The sequence below is a fragment of the Pseudopodoces humilis genome, chromosome 13 (genome assembly GCF_049639895.1).
Source record: "Pseudopodoces humilis isolate 2021_Gansu_Grassland_sample_001 chromosome 13, ASM4963989v1, whole genome shotgun sequence".
NCBI classification, from domain to species: domain Eukaryota; kingdom Metazoa; phylum Chordata; class Aves; order Passeriformes; family Paridae; genus Pseudopodoces; species Pseudopodoces humilis.
Genome location: NC_142212.1, coordinates 1,633,304 through 1,651,124, shown reverse-complemented (window position 1 = coordinate 1,651,124; position 17,821 = coordinate 1,633,304). Strand labels below are relative to the sequence as shown.

Genomic DNA, 17,821 nt, shown 5'->3' with positions numbered 1-17,821 from the left:
TTGTCCAGCTGTCCACACTAGGAGTCCTCTCACGCTGCTCCCCTCCTGTTCCTTCTGTCATTTCTCTCCCAACACCATGCAGCTCTCTTCTCCCTCAACTTCAATCTCCCCTTCAGGGTCAGTTTTGGAGGGTACAAACAGCAGGACAATGCTGAACTCCCAAACCAACCCTTGTCAAACTCTTCTATATCACACCTGCCACCTGCAGCATCCTGTGCCATGTTCATGGCCAAAACACTCAACAAGAACGACACCAGCAGAGTTTGCCACCTGCCCTCGTGTCTCTGCTGCAGCCAGCACGGGCCTTATGAAGACTTCATGCCCCAAAGCACCCCAGGTCTCACCCACCCCAGGGCTCCAGCTGATGTCACTCCTCCATGCAACAAGGAATGACGCCAAATGTAGAGCAGGGAATCCCAACCTCTCCATGCCCTTGGTAAATCACCTCCAAAAAACTTCAGCAGCTCTGCTGATTCCCTGGAACAGCCGCCACAGCTGAGAAAGACACAAACCCTCTGAGATCCAGTGTACTGAGACAGGGACATTCCTGCTGCTCTCACAGTGACACACTGCCTTCTCCACAGGCTTTGAGACAGGGACACCAAGACTGCAGGGGGCAAAATCAACCCCAAATTGATACTAACAAATTTAAATAAGGAAAATAACCACTTGTTTCTCCAGAGATACAGGTGGGCAAAACACCCACATCAACAACTTCAAACTTCTGTAGTGGTCTCAGGGGAAAGACACCAAAATGCTCCAAAAAGCACATCAAAAGAAAGTAAGAAGTTGTTGCGGTGCACTGTTGTTCATTATATTTGATTCAATTACATTCTTTATTGTTAAGTTACACCACCCCCCATGTTAATACTTTGTTCCCAGTTGTGCCCTCCTACCCCGGTTGCCAATCCACCCTGATGCCTGCCCCTTGTTCTCGAATGTTCCTTGTTCCCCTCCCATTAAGTTGTCAATCCTCCCTTGTGCCACTCCCCTGCCTGGACCGCCCTGTTTGGAATATCCCTGTTCCTCCAGGCCCCACTGGGCCATGTGCCCCCCTCTCCTCCCCTTGTGTTCCCCATTGGTTTGTGTATTATGTAATAATGCATAAACCAGCCTTGTGCTCCTGCCCTAAGTCTTTCCTATTGGGTTATTATTTGTACACTCCCCTTGCTCCTCCCCCACGCATAAGTTGCTGTATCCCTGTATCTTTCGTCTTTCTTCCCTGGAACCTTCAAGAGAATAAATCCTTTCTGGAAGGCCCATGGAAGACCTCTCCCTCGTCCTTGCTCCTGCCCTCGAGGCTGGACAGCCTGTGCCATGGAGCATCAGCCCTAAGCTGCCCTGCTTTCCAGGAGCGGCCCGCTCTGGGCTCGGTGCCGGGAGCTGGCTGGGGAAAAAATCCGGCACCGTGTCAAGAAGTGACTCAACAAAATCTGTGCCCCTCCCCACCACTTTATGGAAATCTTCAGTTTGGGTTTACTAGCACCAACTTTGACTTACTTTATGAAAACTGCTAGGGTCATAAGTAGACATTCCTTATGCTTGAGCTGGTTAAAGCATTACTGAGTAAAAGGATAATTTACTCCCTTAGGAACCAGCAGCTTCACCAAACCAGGAACCAAAGCAGACACACCAGTGAGGTTCCTGCTTTGGTACATTTCACCTCACCAACAGCTACAGAGCTACTAATGCTACAGGATTTTTTCCTTCTACATCCCAAAAAGGCAGTGGTTTGCTGTCCAGATCTAGTTCTCTTGCCTTGAGAGGATTACAAAACAGCTCCTTGCTGTTATTTTTCTCTACTTTGGCTCAATTTGCAGTCTTCCAAGAAAAAGAACCCAGCAAAAATTACTAGTCAAAGGATCTCCACCTGTGAGAAGGAAGCGGTTTGGAAACCCAGAGCAGAGAAGGCCAGAATGGTGGACTGGGATTGTGGATGTGTGCTCATTCCTTGCTGTGCTGCCTCTGCATCCCTCAGCAGCGCTGACCGCGGACACGGCGCACCCGCAGCAGCGGCTTTGTCCTGCTGCTGACACAGCAAGGGACCAGTGGGGGCTTTCCAAGTCCCTAATTCTTGTAGGATACTTTGACAGCATTTCTGAGGCTGGCATTGTCCAACAAGCAAAGGTCAGCACACCCCCAGCTGTGCCCTCTCCCAACAAAGAACTCACTCCAATTCCACTCAAACAACGGCTCCCAACCACGGAACCACCAGCCCCTGTTCTGAGGAAGGTTAATATTAAACACCAAAAAGAAAACTTTAGTAATAGCTGAAACTGAAGTTGAGCAACAGATAATAATGACTGGAATATTGCTGTGTATCACTGTTAATAAGCAGTTTGGAATTTAAAAATATATATTTTTATATATTGCTGCCCATATATCCCTTAAGATTATTCCAAAGGACAATTTTTAAAAAAATCGATTTAGTACTGAATGAAAAGAGCCAGACATTTCTAGAAAGCATTTATCTGGAGTAATTTTAGTCTATGTCCTCCTCCACATTTGGAGTTCTCCAAAGACTGTCAGACACATAGCAAAAGGTATGTCCTTCAAGGAGGGCCACTTACTCCACATGTCTCATTCTGCGTTTGCATGGGGTTAGCCTTTGGCTCCATGTCTTGCCTTTTTTGGTTCTGCTTCAGTTGGTTTAAAGAAGGTTTTGCCTGTGCAGCTCCAACAGTTTTGCTCGTCCACTGGTCCACCAACTTGTGCAGGTCGTCTGTGAACGTCCCTTTCTTGTTGTTACTGTTGTTGGCCTGAACCTGCAGCGTCGACTGCGGCAGGGGCTCAGGACATGTCACCAGGCTGTTGGTCGAGGATCCTGGAAAATCACACAGATAGCTGAGATGGTGTCTCTGCCTCACCCCTGCAGCTCAAACCCCTTCTCACCTACTGCCACTCCAAGGGTGGCTTTTTGGATTTCTAACCCTCCCCCCCTCCTGGCTGCAGAACACCTTTGCTTGAAGAAATGGTCCAAGTCCAATGGGTTCGCATTTTCTACATCATGTTACCTCGGCCACTAACTCGTCTTGAGTGAAATTAGGGACAGGGAGTGAAGCCAGGAATGCAGTTCCATAAAGCTGACATTCCATACATCATCTCCTCAGAGACTACCGTGAGGAAGAGGGAGATGGGATGTATTGCTAACACTGCAAGTAATTATAAAATTAATTTACCATTTATTTTACTTGCGTAAGTTTACTGTCCTCCTGGAAAAATGTCATTGCCATAGGGGTTACAGGCAGGGCTGGCTCCTGCACCTCAAGGGCTCTGGAAGCCCACCACCTCTCTCGATGATGCCAGGACCACTCACATGGCTTTTTGTGCATTTTGGGGGAAAAACCCCAACAGGACCATGAAATTATAGAAGAGAGAGGAGAAAGGATGTAGTGGGGGGGAGTGACTGTTTGAGACAAAGATAGAGAACTTTTGATATAGATAAAAGAAATCAGGAAGACTATTGATAGAGGTTTAATTTTGTATGTTCACTTCTTTCTAGAAGAACTAGTAAAAAAAATAAAATTCTGTCCTTTTTCTGCTTAGTGACTGCAAGTCTGACACAGCAAGCTCAGCAGAGTTCTGCAACTGAAGGAGTCTGAATCTGACCAAAGTAGAAAATGCAAAGTAACTTCTCAGCTAATACACTTGAGATAGCTAAAGACTGGAAATAAAGACCATCTCTCCAAGCAAAAAAGTTCACAGAACTCTAGTAAAATTATTACATAAGCAAACATGAACACTGAGTATTTTCTCTGTTAATCAGTTACCAGCCAAATGAAACCAAGTACACTAATTAGTCCTACAGTTATATAAAACACATTAATAACCTCTAAATGATCATGCATTCAACCTGTAACATCACTTCTAAGTGAATACTCCTCAATTCCTTTTCCTTTACTTGGGGCAAAAGTGAGAAAAGTAAGGATTTTGAGAGGAAAGCTCTTCAATTGGTGTTTAATATTTCATGCAGCTCAAGTGGCCTGGGATGGTTTTAAGCTATCAATTCCTCCAGCAGAGAACTGCAGTCATATAAAGGTGTGTATTTCAGAGACAGACACTGGACCCAGTTTCCTGGCCGCATGCGTGCACGGTCTCAAACACAGAACACCACGACTCTCTTGAAGCATGCGAGATTCCCAAGACATCACAGCACATGCATTACTCTCAAAGTATCACAATTTATACAGTCTAGTTTCATATAAGTGCATCAGCTCTAGTTATTAAACAACTAGCTTTTAGTAAAAAATAATAATAATAAAAAAGCAAAGAGCATCCCATGCCATGAAGGAAATACTGAGAAACAAAAATGGGATAGTTACTACTACTGTGATCTTTGCCTAGACATAGTCGTTTCAAGGTGGACCCTACAAGGTAAAACAATACAAGACACACAGAATTAGGTAAGACTAAACACAACAAATCGGACGGACAAGCTTCTGTACTTTTAAGCAATCAAAAAGTAGTTATTATGCAAGAAAGGACAGACAAAGTCAGCAGTTCAGGTGAGTAAAGGAAGCCTAAATAACTGGACAGCTCAAACCTTCCTTAATGTGCAGCCATTCAAAAGCATTGGAAAGTACCACAGCATGCCAAAAGCAAGGGCTCGTGACTTAAAGATGCATTTGTTTGGGATTTTTTTGGTTGGTTTTTAATTTTTTTAAAAATTTTCTTTCTTTTCCTTTTTTTCTTTTTCTTTTTTTTTTTTTCCCCAAATCGCCTTGGCTTTCTACTAGAAGGTTTTGATTTGTTTCCTATTAATGCAGGAAATGATGTCAATTTAGTTTGTGATTGGAGGCCAAAAATGCTTTCAGGAACAAGTCAAGCTAGTCTGGCTGCAAAGACAAACCATAAAACAACCCCAAAAATCTTGTTTTACAAGTCCAAAAAGATACATTGTTCTGCAGGTCTGAGGCCAATTGTTTCCAAATAGTTTATTTGTAGGATTTGTGTCTAAATGTGAGACTCTGAACTTCAATTGAACAGAACTGTGAATGAGTTTCCCTTATGCCTTGTCCAAGTGCAGAAAAATAATCCATCAGGGTAGCCGAGTTTTAATTTAACTAAACTAGGTGTTTTTTTCATTATTATCTCATTCCATCCTTCATCATGATTTTACAGGCTGTTGATAGAGAGCAGAGTGCCAGAAGTGTGCCGAGACCCCGACTCGACTGTCAGATCTTGCCAGACATCGGCACCGTTGCTATTTGGGTGCCAAATTTCCTGAAAGGTATTTTGGACTTGGTAAGAAGAATATTGTTATGGGATGGGGGGAGATGAGTGTCTGACATGGGCTATGGTGGGTTCATCGGGAAGAAGCACTTGAAACCATGAGCAAAATCAGACTGGGGCAAAAAAGTAAGATACAGGATGGATGTGCTTTTTCTCTAGAGTAAACAGTGATGTTAACATTTTGTTACTGTGCCAGAAATGCAGCTTTAAACTCAGAGATTGCAGGTCCAGGCTGACACAGGCCCTGAATGAGTCTTCAGAGGAGAAGGAAGCGATTTCAGTCAGAGACTGAGGAAGAGAAAGTAAAGAAACGAGGAAGGGAGGAAGTAAGGGAGAAGAGATGCTTGTGCTTAGATATGGTTGGCATGAGGAACAGAGAACTGCTTTGAAAGAATTTATTATTATTTCATAAAGTCCATACAGGTGTCTACCCTGGGAAAATCAGGACATGACTACAACAGTACAAGCATGACCAGGTTCAGTTCCCATCTCAGAGCCCAGATAGGAAACAGTCACATTCACAACTCAACCATCTGTCTTGTATTCTTGTATCTTTTGCCCTTTTCTCCCTTAGATACACCTTACCTTGCCTATCCCAAAGTCAGCTACCAATTCCCACAATGGAAACAAGTCCCCAGGGTGGTGGTGGCCACAGCAGCAATCCTAGAAGGATATTTCCTGCTATTTCCCACAGCAGCAGGCACTTCTGAGCACCATATGAGTGCAAATGGAAAGCACCTGCCTGCGAGAAATAAAAGCAGGCAGCTGACTGCAGTACATGCTCAAATGCATGTAAAAACACCTTCATCACCAACCCCTCTGCTTCCTGCACACCCAGCACAGGCTTCCCAGCACCTGAGGTGCCAAACCCGAGCCAGGGACGTGCCAGAGAGCGGCGATACTCAACACACTCGTGAACACCCGCGTGAGGGTGTCAGCTCTGAGGAAAACACCACAGCAGAGTCAGGCACTGAGAAGAGAGCTGCTCCTCCCAGCAGCATCACTCCAGCGTGGGGCTTGGGAGATGGGAAACACTCCCTAAGTGGTGAGGCTGCCTCAAGCAGGGACTGACAGTCATCAGCCACGGCTGGTTATGAACTCAAATTAAATTAAAAATTCACTTTGTAGATCTAATTCGCCAGATTAATTGTATTACCGCTAAAATTAACGTGTTTAAGAAACTGTAAAGTTAAGGAGATGAATCATAATTAAGATTAAATGTAAGACTGCAAAAGTTCAGCAGAGCATTTTACCTCCAATCCCAGATCTCTTATCTGAGGAATTAAATAGCTATCACACAGAACTGAAAAAATCCACTGTCCCATATTTGCACTAGCAGCTGCCAAAAAGCTGGAAAGCTTCAAAAAATGGAAATGCCAATACACTGCTAGACCATTTCCATAATTGCATATGCACATACAGTATATGAATTGCTACAGACCTGGCAAAAACTGCATTACACAAGATTCCAAGCTTAAGCCAAATGGAGCTTTGAAAATTCCACTCACAATCGGTGGAGACTCTTCCCTAGGGCACCCTTGCAGTTTAACCCATGAAAGGAACTCAGGATAAAATTACACCAAAGCCCATCAAAAATATTTTATTTCATGAAACATACGAAGGTGAAGTCAATATTGGACATGGACAACAGATCAAGAAGTCCTGGAGAACACTGTGAAAGTGTTCAAGTCCAATGGATCTTGTAACCAGAGCAAGATCCTTGTGATACTGTCTTTAATCCATCTGAACATTTATTTTTAAACTTGTTGCCAACTTTCCTGCCAGTGCAGTCCTGCTGGCATATCCCACCTCACCAAAGGGCTGGTTTTCCTTAACCAATTTCTGAAAATGCAGCACAGTGTTTCCCAACAGCTCTCAAACAAAACAACACCAGGGAAACCTTGACTTGTGGAATAGGGCTCTGAACTGTCAGGAAGTGCCACCGAGCTGTGGGCATTGGACAGCCATGTCCCAGCCCTGTACAGCTGCACAGAGGATGGAATCCTATCTGCAATGGTTTGGGTTGGAAGGACCTTTAAGCCCATCCAGTTCCACACTGCCATGTGCACGGCCACCTTTCACAATCCCAGAGTGCTCCCAGCCCTGTCCAACCTGCCCCTGGACATTCCAGGGATGGGGCATGGATACAAACACACTTAGCACCTAATCCAAATGCTTGGTTTTGCCTGCCTGCTGAGTCCCTTCCAGAGGGGAAGGAACCAGGCCAGCTGGTATTGCCAACATCATCACCTTCAAATAATAGAATCAAAGGATGGTTTACATTGGAAGGGACCTTAAAAGTCCATCTTGTTCCAACCCCTGCTATGGGCAGGGACACCTTACATTAGACCAGGCTGCTCCAAGCTCCATCCAACCTGGCCTTCCCCAAGCACTCTTTTTCCTGAAGGCTGCTCTGGATCCCAGCTCCACAGAGCATCCTGCTGTCCATCCTGCCCGCTGCTGTCCCAGCCCCAGCCCTTCACTCACACACACACCCCACTCCTGCTGGGCTCACAGGAAAACAAGCTGGAATAGCCTTCTGTCCCACCAAACCTGCCCATGCTGAGCTCCCCAGGTGAGAGGCTCCCCAGGTGAGAGGCTCTCCCAGGTGAGAGGCTCCCCAGGTGAGAGGCTCCCCTGGCTGTGCTCTCACGATTGGGACCCTCAGGGTCACCCAGGACTGCAGTGCCACTTTAAGTGTCTGAACTGCCGCCCATCTCCTGCTGTGACTCAGGGATGGGGGAGGCCAAAACTCCCCCAGCACTCGCCCAGAAGCTGAGAGAGCACATGGACTGAGAACAGAAAGCAATTAGTCATGCTGAGTTATTCAAGCATCAGGAAACTTCACAATTCAAAGGATTTACATATTCCCTTGGTTTCATTCACAACATCCATGCACCCAAACATTTTTAATACACTTGTTTTTAATTGCCATCTCCCAGACTTTTTGTATCCTACTGACTAGTAATTCCATGGAAGATTAATGGAAGAACTTCTGGGAATTACATGTGCAGAAGAAAAAGTTACTGTAGCCACTGTAACACCAAATGGGAACATTTGGGAGCTGAGAATTTCTCTCAGGTTCTCAGAAAAAATCCAGAAAAGCAAAATTGTCTCATGACTTCACCAGTTGTCAAAAGCTTACATGATAATAAATTCTGTAAATGTCAGTCACCTGAGTGTTTGGGCTTTCAGGGAGCTCAAACAAAAAAAAATCAAGATAAAAAAAATCAAGATTATTTTTAAAAATGCTGTTTATTCATAAAATTAGGAGGGGTGTATTGGAGTGGTCTTGTGCCTTTGACTTGACCCACTTGGATTGTAATGAGCAGTGCAGAACTCCAAGGGGAGATCTGATTCTACTGTAAACCCAAAGTTATTTAACCAAACACTTTCTCAAGCACGTTATCAGCCCCTCTAAGGTTATATGTAAGTGGCCTATAGTACCTGTTCAGCACAACATATCTTTATTGTACAAGCAAAAGCCGTTTGCCTAAAAAGCAGCATCTACAATTGGGTAAAAAAGTCTTAGATTTTTTCATTAAATAGCTTGATATCATTTGGTGGAATTGCCAATTACTTTAGAAGTCAGAAGAATAGGGTACAAATAGAAGGTGCACAGTTATTTGAGACAAACTCCTGGATCCTAGCAATCCATTTCCAAGTATCATCTGAATATCTGATATTGCTTTTTACTTATTTATGCTTTGATGAACTGCTAATTGACTTCATCTCTGAGGTCACATAAGGTCATAAGAAAATAAACTGAGTCAAGTGCTTCAGCCAGATCAACTTACACAAAAAGTTGATGGGACTCTCCCTTGGAGCAACCAGATCCTCCTGCTGCTTATGAGTGCATCAAAAAACTGCTCACTTAAACTAATTAAAGTGACTACATGGGGAAAAGCCCACCTGGGACAGAGATTTGGAAAGAACTAGCTGGAGCACTGTTGTCTCAGCATTTCCACATGCAAAGAGCGGGGAATAAAATTAAAGAAAATAGAGTGGATATAAACAGTACTGTATATTGAGTTAATACAGCCCTTGTATGGAAGTTATACCCTCCAGTGACCTTCTAGAATTGTATCAGCTTGCTACATGCATGTCTTCAGAGTCCAAACATGTGTGAAAGAGACCATTCGTCTACAGAAGGATGGATTTCGTTTTGTTGTCGCTGGAACCGGGACAGCAGACATGTATATTTGCCACATTGCAAATAAAATTACTTCAACAGAAATCACATAAAGTACAAAAGCTTTGATAAGTCCAGGGTAAAATTTACCATCAGTCTATATATAATAAATGATGAGATCTTCCACACATGCTTTTGGTGCCCAGGCACGAGCCAAAAGCAGTGCAAAAAAAGCTTTCATACGAAAAATTAATATAAATAAGGTGTGTTCATGATGATTACTTAAAAGAAAGAGAAAAAGAAAGAAAAGATGGTTCAGAAAAAGGGGCATCCTGCCAAACATATTAGAGATATAAACCATGGAATTGGAAAAAGGGGGTAAAAGAAAGATGGACTGTGATAAAATACAAAAGAACAAATACAAACAGATGGACAAAGACACAGGTCCACTGAGGAATCTGGTACGAGGTTTGCTACTAGATTTATAGGTCACTCTCTCAGACGTTTGGTGGAAAACCGTCCAGCCTGTAAATGAATATAAAGGGAAGAAAACAAAGACACTTATAAAGTACAAGTAGCTGTGATCAGATGTCCTAAACCATCAGTCAAATCAGCTTTGTTAGTTAAACCTCCACATCTCCCCCTTAACTTTGCCAAAGAGGAGCAAGTTCACTGACCATACACAAAGGATGCAATAACAGCAGAAGAGGACAGATAAATATTTTGTAGATTAGTTTGGCAGGATGTGCAATGAGAAGAAGGTATTTTAATCATCATTGGAACTTCCCATATGCATAGCAAAAAGATCAGTCAAAGCCTACGACGGGGGCAATACACAGAGGTCTCAGAGCTGGGGTCTTGGGAGCACAGCCGGTCTACAGTCCTGTGGCTGGGACTCCAAAATTATGCACAAAGTGAGCCCCTTATAGAAAGGAAACATAACTTGGTCCCCAGGGTTTGGTTTTCTTTTAATTTCATTTTTATTTTCTCTCATGCCCAAGACGGTTTGGTAGTTTATAACAAGGAACTTGGGGTCTATCAGAATCAAGAGGCTAAAAAAAATGAAACAAAGCAAACACTCTTCTAGCCTTCTGCATCTTTTCTTTTCCATTCATTTTTCCTCAGGAATCTGTAAGGCAGACTCCAGAGATGGTATTAGGATAAAGCCACTGCTGGCAAAACTGAAAGGCATTTCGTTCCCCAGAATTAGGGATGTCTTGGGCACGCCTTCTCGAGTGTTGGTAACACTCGGTAAAACACTTAAATTTTACTCTTCTAACAATACCACAATGCTCTTTTTAAAGATAAGCCAGTAACTTGGATTGTCAAAGGTTCATGTTCCTCTATCATTCCTAAAAAGTTCAAGCCTAAGGGAAGGGAACTAATTTTAGCATGTGCTGGAAGAGACACGAAAGAGGCGGCAGGAAAATCACCTTGGCCAGAGCTTGCGTTGGCATCGGCAGCGTCGGGGCCCAGGCCGGAGCAGATGTCAGAGGACAGAGAGGCTTTGACAGAGCAGGGCTGCTGGGTCTGCACAGCCTTGCCAAAGGCTGAGCTGGGAGGCACCGCGGCTGCTTCAGGGGAGCCTGGCTGCGATTTACTGCTTTCTTTGTGGGGTGAGTCTTTAGAGTCTGAAAGGTTACCTGAAAGAGCAAACAAACACAACACATGTGATGGCAAAAGCCAGGAAAACGCTGAACAAAAAAACCCTGCCTAAAAGTAATCTGTATTTTGAGGCAAGAGGAACAGCCCTTCACCGTTCTGATGTACTGGATGGAGCACAGACCTTGGGGACAGCCTGTACCAGAAAATTATCCACACCTCCTATCACTGATCCTGTTTCTCCAAGAATCTCCTGAAGCAGATTTGATTTTTACAGTCTCTCCTCTCTGTTTTCAGGAGCATCAGAAGGAGCACTGCTGGAATAAAGAGAGAGCTGCTGGGGTGCTGAGGAGGAGGATGAACACACAGAATGATGAAGCAAGACACAGAGGTCTGCTCTCCCACACCAAAGGTGAAATTAAGCAAAGAGAGAAGAATAAAAAGTTGCAGCAAAGGCACAAGGAACTTTTTATTTATAGCCATTTGAGTATAATTGTCATGCCACTATTAGATGCTTCTGCTGATAAATTCATGCAACACATGACTGCAAAGGTATTTTGGTTCTTAAGCCTCTTTAGCTGAGATATTTGTGTAGACAAAAGTACAGATAGGGACATTTATCTAGATATCTACAGATAAGTATCAATATATAAATATCTAGACAGATGTAGAAGTACAGACAGTATCACACACTGCTTCAGTCCCTGTGGGCAAGAACACTCAGTCTCAAGATGGACCACAGAACTTACTGCCTCTGAATGTATTTATTTTTCCCAACTCAGCCAAAATCCTTAGCTAAAATCAAAATCCTCCTCAACACCCTGTCTATAAATATTGATGCAACAAAATTCAAAGGGGCCCTAGTGATGCAGTAATATTGAAAACAGGAGGTAACATGTTTGAAATAAAGGGTGAATGCTGGAAATGCTGCTGCTACCCCAAATAACAGCATGAAGTAAGCTGAAGAAAAATGATGCATATTCTATTCTATGTTTTGCTGAAGAAATAGGTACTGGGGTTTATCAATATTTCCCAGGTAAACGATACTTCTGTATTTTTCCAAGAGATAAAAAACTCAAGGCTGTAGCGGTGTGTGAAAATCTCACACTACTTCACATGGCCAAAGTATCTACCATGTTTTTGTAACTGCTTTTACCTCCCATCCTTTGGGAGAGCAAATGCAATCCCATCCTTTATATATGGCATCTTGGAGGAAAAAGTAAACAACAATAAATTCAACAGAGCATAACAGCACCAAAGAAGTGAATACAAACATCAATAAATTGCATTTGGAGAATGGGGGAGATGTAACCAGGCTGTTTTCCAAATGAAAGTGGAATATTATTCCTCTGCTAAGCACTGTAGCCACTGCAGAGCAGGCAGGTATGGCTCGCCACCAGGAGCTGGGACAAGGCTGTCCAGAAGCATGCCAGCTCAAAACCAGCAAGAACTCCGTCCTTTCCAGCAGTCCCAGCCATCACACAGCAGAACCACAACTGACACAAACAGAAGGAGAAGGGAAGCACCCAGGGTACCTACTTGTGCTTGATGTTCCACTCCTGAGCTGCTGGACCAGAGGGTTTAAGAGTTTTCCAGCTTTCAATTTGTTTTTGCTGGTTCTTCGGCGCCGGCCGCTCGGCGGGGCGGAGTGAAGGAAGCCCAGGTTGGGAGGAAGGGGTTTCCCCAGCCGAATATACAGTGCCTCTATCTCATTCTTCTGCTGTGTCTGCAGCTCAGCAATCTCTTTCATATGCCTAAAAAATAGAAGGACTCTACTAGCAATAAATTTGATAAAGCACCACATCCTGACAGTGTAATTAATTGTAAAAGAAGAAACAAAACAGTTGTTGGTTATAAAACAATCAGCTGCTCATCCCCAAGTACGCAAAGCTACAAAATCTATCGGTGGTGACGCCCCATCCCTGGAAGTGTCCAAGGCCAGGTTGGACGGGGCTTGGAGCCGCCTTATATAATAGAAGGGGCAGGGGGTTGGAATGAGGTGATCTTTAAGGTCCTTTCCAACCCAAAACATTCTGGGATTCTGTGAGTTACTCTCTAACTGGAACTGGCAGATAAGGCAACGCACAGCAGGATGCACGGTGGGGGAAGATCCTGGCAATGCCTCATTTACCCAGAACCAGTTCACTCCTCACAGCTCTGCTCATCCTAAGCCGAGCTGCTGCCAAGGTATGGCAACACAAGCCTCTTTTGCATCACTTGCAACCCAACATACTTTTCTCTCAGGTTCTGCAATTCTTTCTTCATGTCAGCATCTTCGAACTCTGAGTCGTTGTCACTGCTCATGTAGGACGACTGCGAGTGGATGGACGTGATGTTGATGGTAGGAATCTTCGCACCTTGCCCGTTGGGTGACTCTGGGCCGGGGGAGCCACCTTTGCCAGACCTCTGCAGAAAAGCAGCTGCTTTTTTAATCAAGTCCGCGGCTGTGCTGCTGGGGGGGGAGAGCTGTGCAGCTGCAGCAGCCGCCGGCTGCCGCGGGAAGGGCTCGTCGGCAGAGTCGCTGGAGGCCTGGTCGCACAGGACATCCACGGACGAGGCCGTCTGGACCCTGCGCACGGCGGCCTTCACGTCCGGGCTGGAGGGCAGCTCGTCCAGGTACACGTCCGGGGGCGCCGAGAACCTCAAGCAGTGCGGTGCCGCTAAAGTTAACTCGTCCTGCGTGCTGATGACTGAAAACCTGCCAATGGTTTTGGCTGGTGTGCCGCTCTCCTGAGCCTCAGCCTGTTTTCCACAGGAACCAGAGCCTGGAGAGCCGTCCCTGTGGAAGTTACTCATCGCCCCATCTGCTGCTGCTCGCCGCATTACGCTCGTCGTGCGCGCGGGTGAAGCCGTCCTCTCTGCCTCCTCGCCCCTCTGGAAAGTCTCCATCTGTGGAGCTGTGCCTGATGATGGAGGTGCAACCTGGAGAAAATAAGAGAGCTTAATGAAAGGAACTGTAACAATCAAGCAGAAAACCGCTCCTAGTTCTGGTTACCTGAAGAAGGCCTTTTGCTTGAGCAGCAGGAGCTGGAGTGATGCTGGCAGCTGGACCTGTTTTAAAGTTGGAGGGAAAAAAAAAAAAAAAGTTGTCTAGAATGCTTTAATATAATAAAAGCCAATGTTTTTATTGTGATAAACTGAAGTGTACCACTGAGGAGTAATTCTAAACCCCAATCTTTTTAATACAGGATTAAAAATGCAGGAAGTAATAGCAGTGGCAATATAAAATATCTGCAGGTAGGCAGATCTAGTGATTTGGGGGATTCAAATAATGATAGGTGTGTGGAATTTCATTAGTCAGTTAAAAAATTTTAAGGAGAAAAACAGAAGAATGAAACCTGCATGGTACATTGGGCCTGAACTATTCTGGTGTTCTTGATGTCTCAGAGACACACAGGGCTGCTGAGCATGGAGGGGCTGCTGTCCCACGCCTGCCTGACACACACTGACACCGAGCAGGGATGGCCAGAGGAGCATTACCTGTTCCACCTGCTGACCCACCTCTTGCCTCTGAGGGATGAGCACTCACACCAGTGACTTCTGGCTTGTCCAACTTTCAGTAAAAGGAAAAAAAGAAACACAATTTCAGTCTCACTCACAAAGTAGCATGTGTTCTCCTTCCCTCGCATCCCCTTGCTGCCCTGGCACTACCAGGGAATACTGAACTATTGCACAGTGCCTGTGCAGGTGCTTCAAGCCTTGCCTCCAACTCCCCCATTTTTGTCTCCTTCCTTGGAAGAAATAAAGCAGTGGCAGCATCACAATTGGAGCTGCAGCCCAAGCTACAGAAACCCAGTGTATGATATATACACACACGCTTGGGGCTTTGTTCTGGTTTGCTTTCCCAGCCAGACTGTAGATTCCTCATCTGTTTGTCTGTCTTCAGAAGTTCTACGTCTCTTCCCTTATTGGCACGGATTTTAATAGGACAAATTCCAATTACTGGAGAGACATAACACCTTTCAAAGAGTGAGAATTTTGTTTGCTGTAGAAAGTAATTGATCATTAGGAAACAACATGCTCTAAGGAGTCACTCAAGTACAGCTGCTTTCCTGTACCATACGGCACCTCTCGAGCAGTTGATGGAGTCCCTCCAGCTGATGCTACACAGAACAGGCTCAGCCTTGCTAGTGGGGATGGAGTTAGCTCCAGAAATGCCACTTTTGAGGTAAGACATAGAATCATAGAATGGTTTGGGTTGAATAGGGCTTCAAAGCTCATCCCATTTCACCCCCTGCTATGTGCAGGGACACTTTTTATTAATTCTAGGTTGCTCCAAGCCCCATCCAACCTGGCCTTGGACATTGCCAGGAGTGGGACAGCCACAGCTTCTCTGGGCAACCTATGCCAGGGCCTGGAATAGACACTGACCTAGCACAATGTGCTGCAAATCTGATGATTTCATAAACTCAGAATTTTATCTGAAAAAACCTAACATGGGACGTCAACTGAGACAGAATAACCACTGCCCCAGAGCAGCTGCTACGTCTCTCGTTAGAGGCTTCCGTGGCAGTCTTGCTCTACCAAGCTCAGGAGAAGACAAAAGCAAAGGAAAGAGAAGAAACTCCTGCCAATGGAATGTGTGCCTCTGGCTGCAGCAAGTGGACAAGGCAAAGGCACTTGAAGCGTTTGCTTTATCCAGGCTGACTTGGAAGGCAGTAATTGCAACCATTGCCATTCATTTATACTTAAACTTGAAGCAAAATTGCCTTCATTAGAACTAGAATGACTATACCACGCATGTGTTTGCATTCTTAAACTACAAAAAAACTGACACATTTCTACCTGCTCTGGACAGGACATGAGAGGAGATGAATTAAAGTATTATACCACTTCTAAATCTAAAGGGGAAGTCTGGCTTTCGCTAGCAAGCAATTCTGAAACATGAGTTGGGGTGCATCGGACAAGAGAAATTTAAGCAGGCTTTCACACTGGAAAGCAGTCAGCGGGCAGAGGTGACACACTCTGGAGCAGGGATATGAAATGTTTAGGGAAGCAAAAGATCTACACATGTCCCACCACAGAAGAGCAAGTTCTGAGATCTGCCCTGGGGCCAGTGCTACAGGCTGGCTTTGAGAGGATGAAGGGCAGAGCCACCAGGGACTGACCAGCGGTGGGCAGGGCAAGGCCTCCGAGGGCACGAGGGGCACCGGTGGCTCGGCAGCAGCTTTCACCTCCTGGCTGCTGTCGGGGATGCTGCAGCCCGTGTCTCTCCCATCCGATGCCGGGGCAGGACCTTGATCTTCAGGGAAAGGCGGTAAGGTAAATTCACTGTCGCCCTGTTCGGGTGGCACAGAGGTGTCCGGCGTCCCCGCTGATGCCGAAGAAGTCGGAACGTATTCCTGGTACAGCAAATTGCGCAGCTTCTCATCGAGGCTTTTAATCGTGTTGTCCACGAAGTCCACCCGGGGCGGTCCCTCGCCGTCAGACTCGGCGGTGCCGGGGGGGTTCTGCTGCTGGAGCAGGCTGACCCCCGCCAGCCCCGGGCCACCCTGTGCCCCGGGCAGCTGCTGGGCCGCAGCCAGCGGCACCTGCGTGGGGCTCTGGAGCTGGGACCCCGCCAAGCCCAGCCCGTCGGGGCCAGCGGGGAAGGGCTGGCTGCCGAAGGGCCCCGCGCCGGGCTGGCCACCCTCCGGCACCGCGGCGTGCTCCGGCACCACAGCGTCGGGCAGCGGCCCCGGAGCCGCCGGCACGGCCGTGTGAGCCCCCACGCTGCAGCAGGAGACCTCCACGTCAGGCACACACGCCGGCTCATCCGCCTGCGGCTGCAGCTGGGGGGCCGCGGCTTCGGGGGGCTCGTCCGGCCCCACGGCTCGGGGGGCGGGGAGGCCGGGCTGGGGGTGCTCCGGGTGACCCCCGCCGGCCACCGCGGACTCCGCGATGCTCGGGGCGGACGCCGCTGGGGCTGGGAACTCCGGCTGGCTCGCTACGCTGGCAGGAGCTGCTGCAGCGGGAGCTGGTGCCAAGGACAGGGCGTCACTGACCCCTGAGTGCAGGGGAAGCTGCGGGCCAGCCCCAACCCCGGGCGCCTCTGGCACTGCAGAGCCCATCGGCTGGTCATCCGACTGCTCTGGGTCTAGAGAGAACACAAACAAAAGGTGAACTTTTAAAGGAAAGGAAATCACTGCCAAGCCCCCCAGTCAGCTGCAGGACAGCCCACTAGTGATTCTCACCAGCAAAGAGCTGTTATGCACATCGAACGAGAATTTTCAGATTATGCAAAAAATATTTCACTGAAAAGACACTACAGTGACAAGAATTTCAGCTACCCCATAGCATAAGGTATAACTAAAATACTGACACTTTACTGAAATGTAGATAAAGATTCCCAGTTCGGTTCAAAAGCAGAAACACACTGTAAATGCACAGCTTAACAAAATTAATTGTGTTTTCCTCTGACTAAATCAAGTGAAACCATCACAGCTGAGTGAGGTGAGGACAGAAGAGAGACAACACAGCAGCTCTGGAGAAGACATTTTCTATAAAGTTTGGAGATACCTGGCCCTTCTGTCTGCTGGCCACTGGGAGGCACCGGGGGAGAAAACTCGGGGGCATCCGTAGTAGGGTTTTCCACCACTGGACATATAATAAACCACCTTTTTCCAGTATGCAAAACTAGGGATGAAAAGAAAATAATATTAAACACATGAATTACATTATCTCCAGATCATGACTTTGTCCTGATCTCACAGGATGGTTTGGGTTGGAAGAGACCTTAAAGGCCATCTAGTTCCAGCTCCATGCTATGAGCAGGGACACCTTCCACTAGAAATTCAAAAACTCTTACCGTTTTGCTGATACACGGGTGTCTTCATTTGAGACTGACGCTTCTCCTGTTAAAGAAACAAAAGAAGA

The 17,821-nt window shown here is 46.2% G+C and overlaps 1 protein-coding gene across 8 annotated transcripts in view; it reads right to left on the bottom strand.

Moving 5' to 3' along the window:
• WNK2 (WNK lysine deficient protein kinase 2) overlaps positions 1-17,821 on the bottom strand; it is a 94,675-nt gene that overhangs the window by 13,767 nt on the left and 63,087 nt on the right. For 3 of the 8 annotated variants that reach the window (XM_088061631.1, XM_088061628.1, XM_088061632.1), the window contains 11 exons: positions 17,754-17,799; positions 17,465-17,581; positions 16,075-17,042; positions 14,447-14,519; positions 13,962-14,017; positions 13,200-13,888; positions 12,506-12,720; positions 10,798-11,007; positions 9,791-9,889; positions 4,323-4,367; positions 2,571-2,824 (listed from right to left, as the gene is read on the bottom strand). In XM_088061631.1, the coding sequence (XP_087917757.1) occupies positions 2,571-2,824; positions 4,323-4,367; positions 9,791-9,889; positions 10,798-11,007; positions 12,506-12,720; positions 13,200-13,888; positions 13,962-14,017; positions 14,447-14,519; positions 16,075-17,042; positions 17,465-17,581; positions 17,754-17,799 (2,772 nt within the window). The remainder of the gene's footprint in view (positions 1-2,570; positions 2,825-4,322; positions 4,368-9,790; positions 9,890-10,797; positions 11,008-12,505; positions 12,721-13,199; positions 13,889-13,961; positions 14,018-14,446; positions 14,520-16,074; positions 17,043-17,464; positions 17,582-17,753; positions 17,800-17,821) is intronic. The other 5 variants (XM_088061625.1, XM_088061629.1, XM_088061630.1 and 2 more) reach the window with 4 other exon arrangements.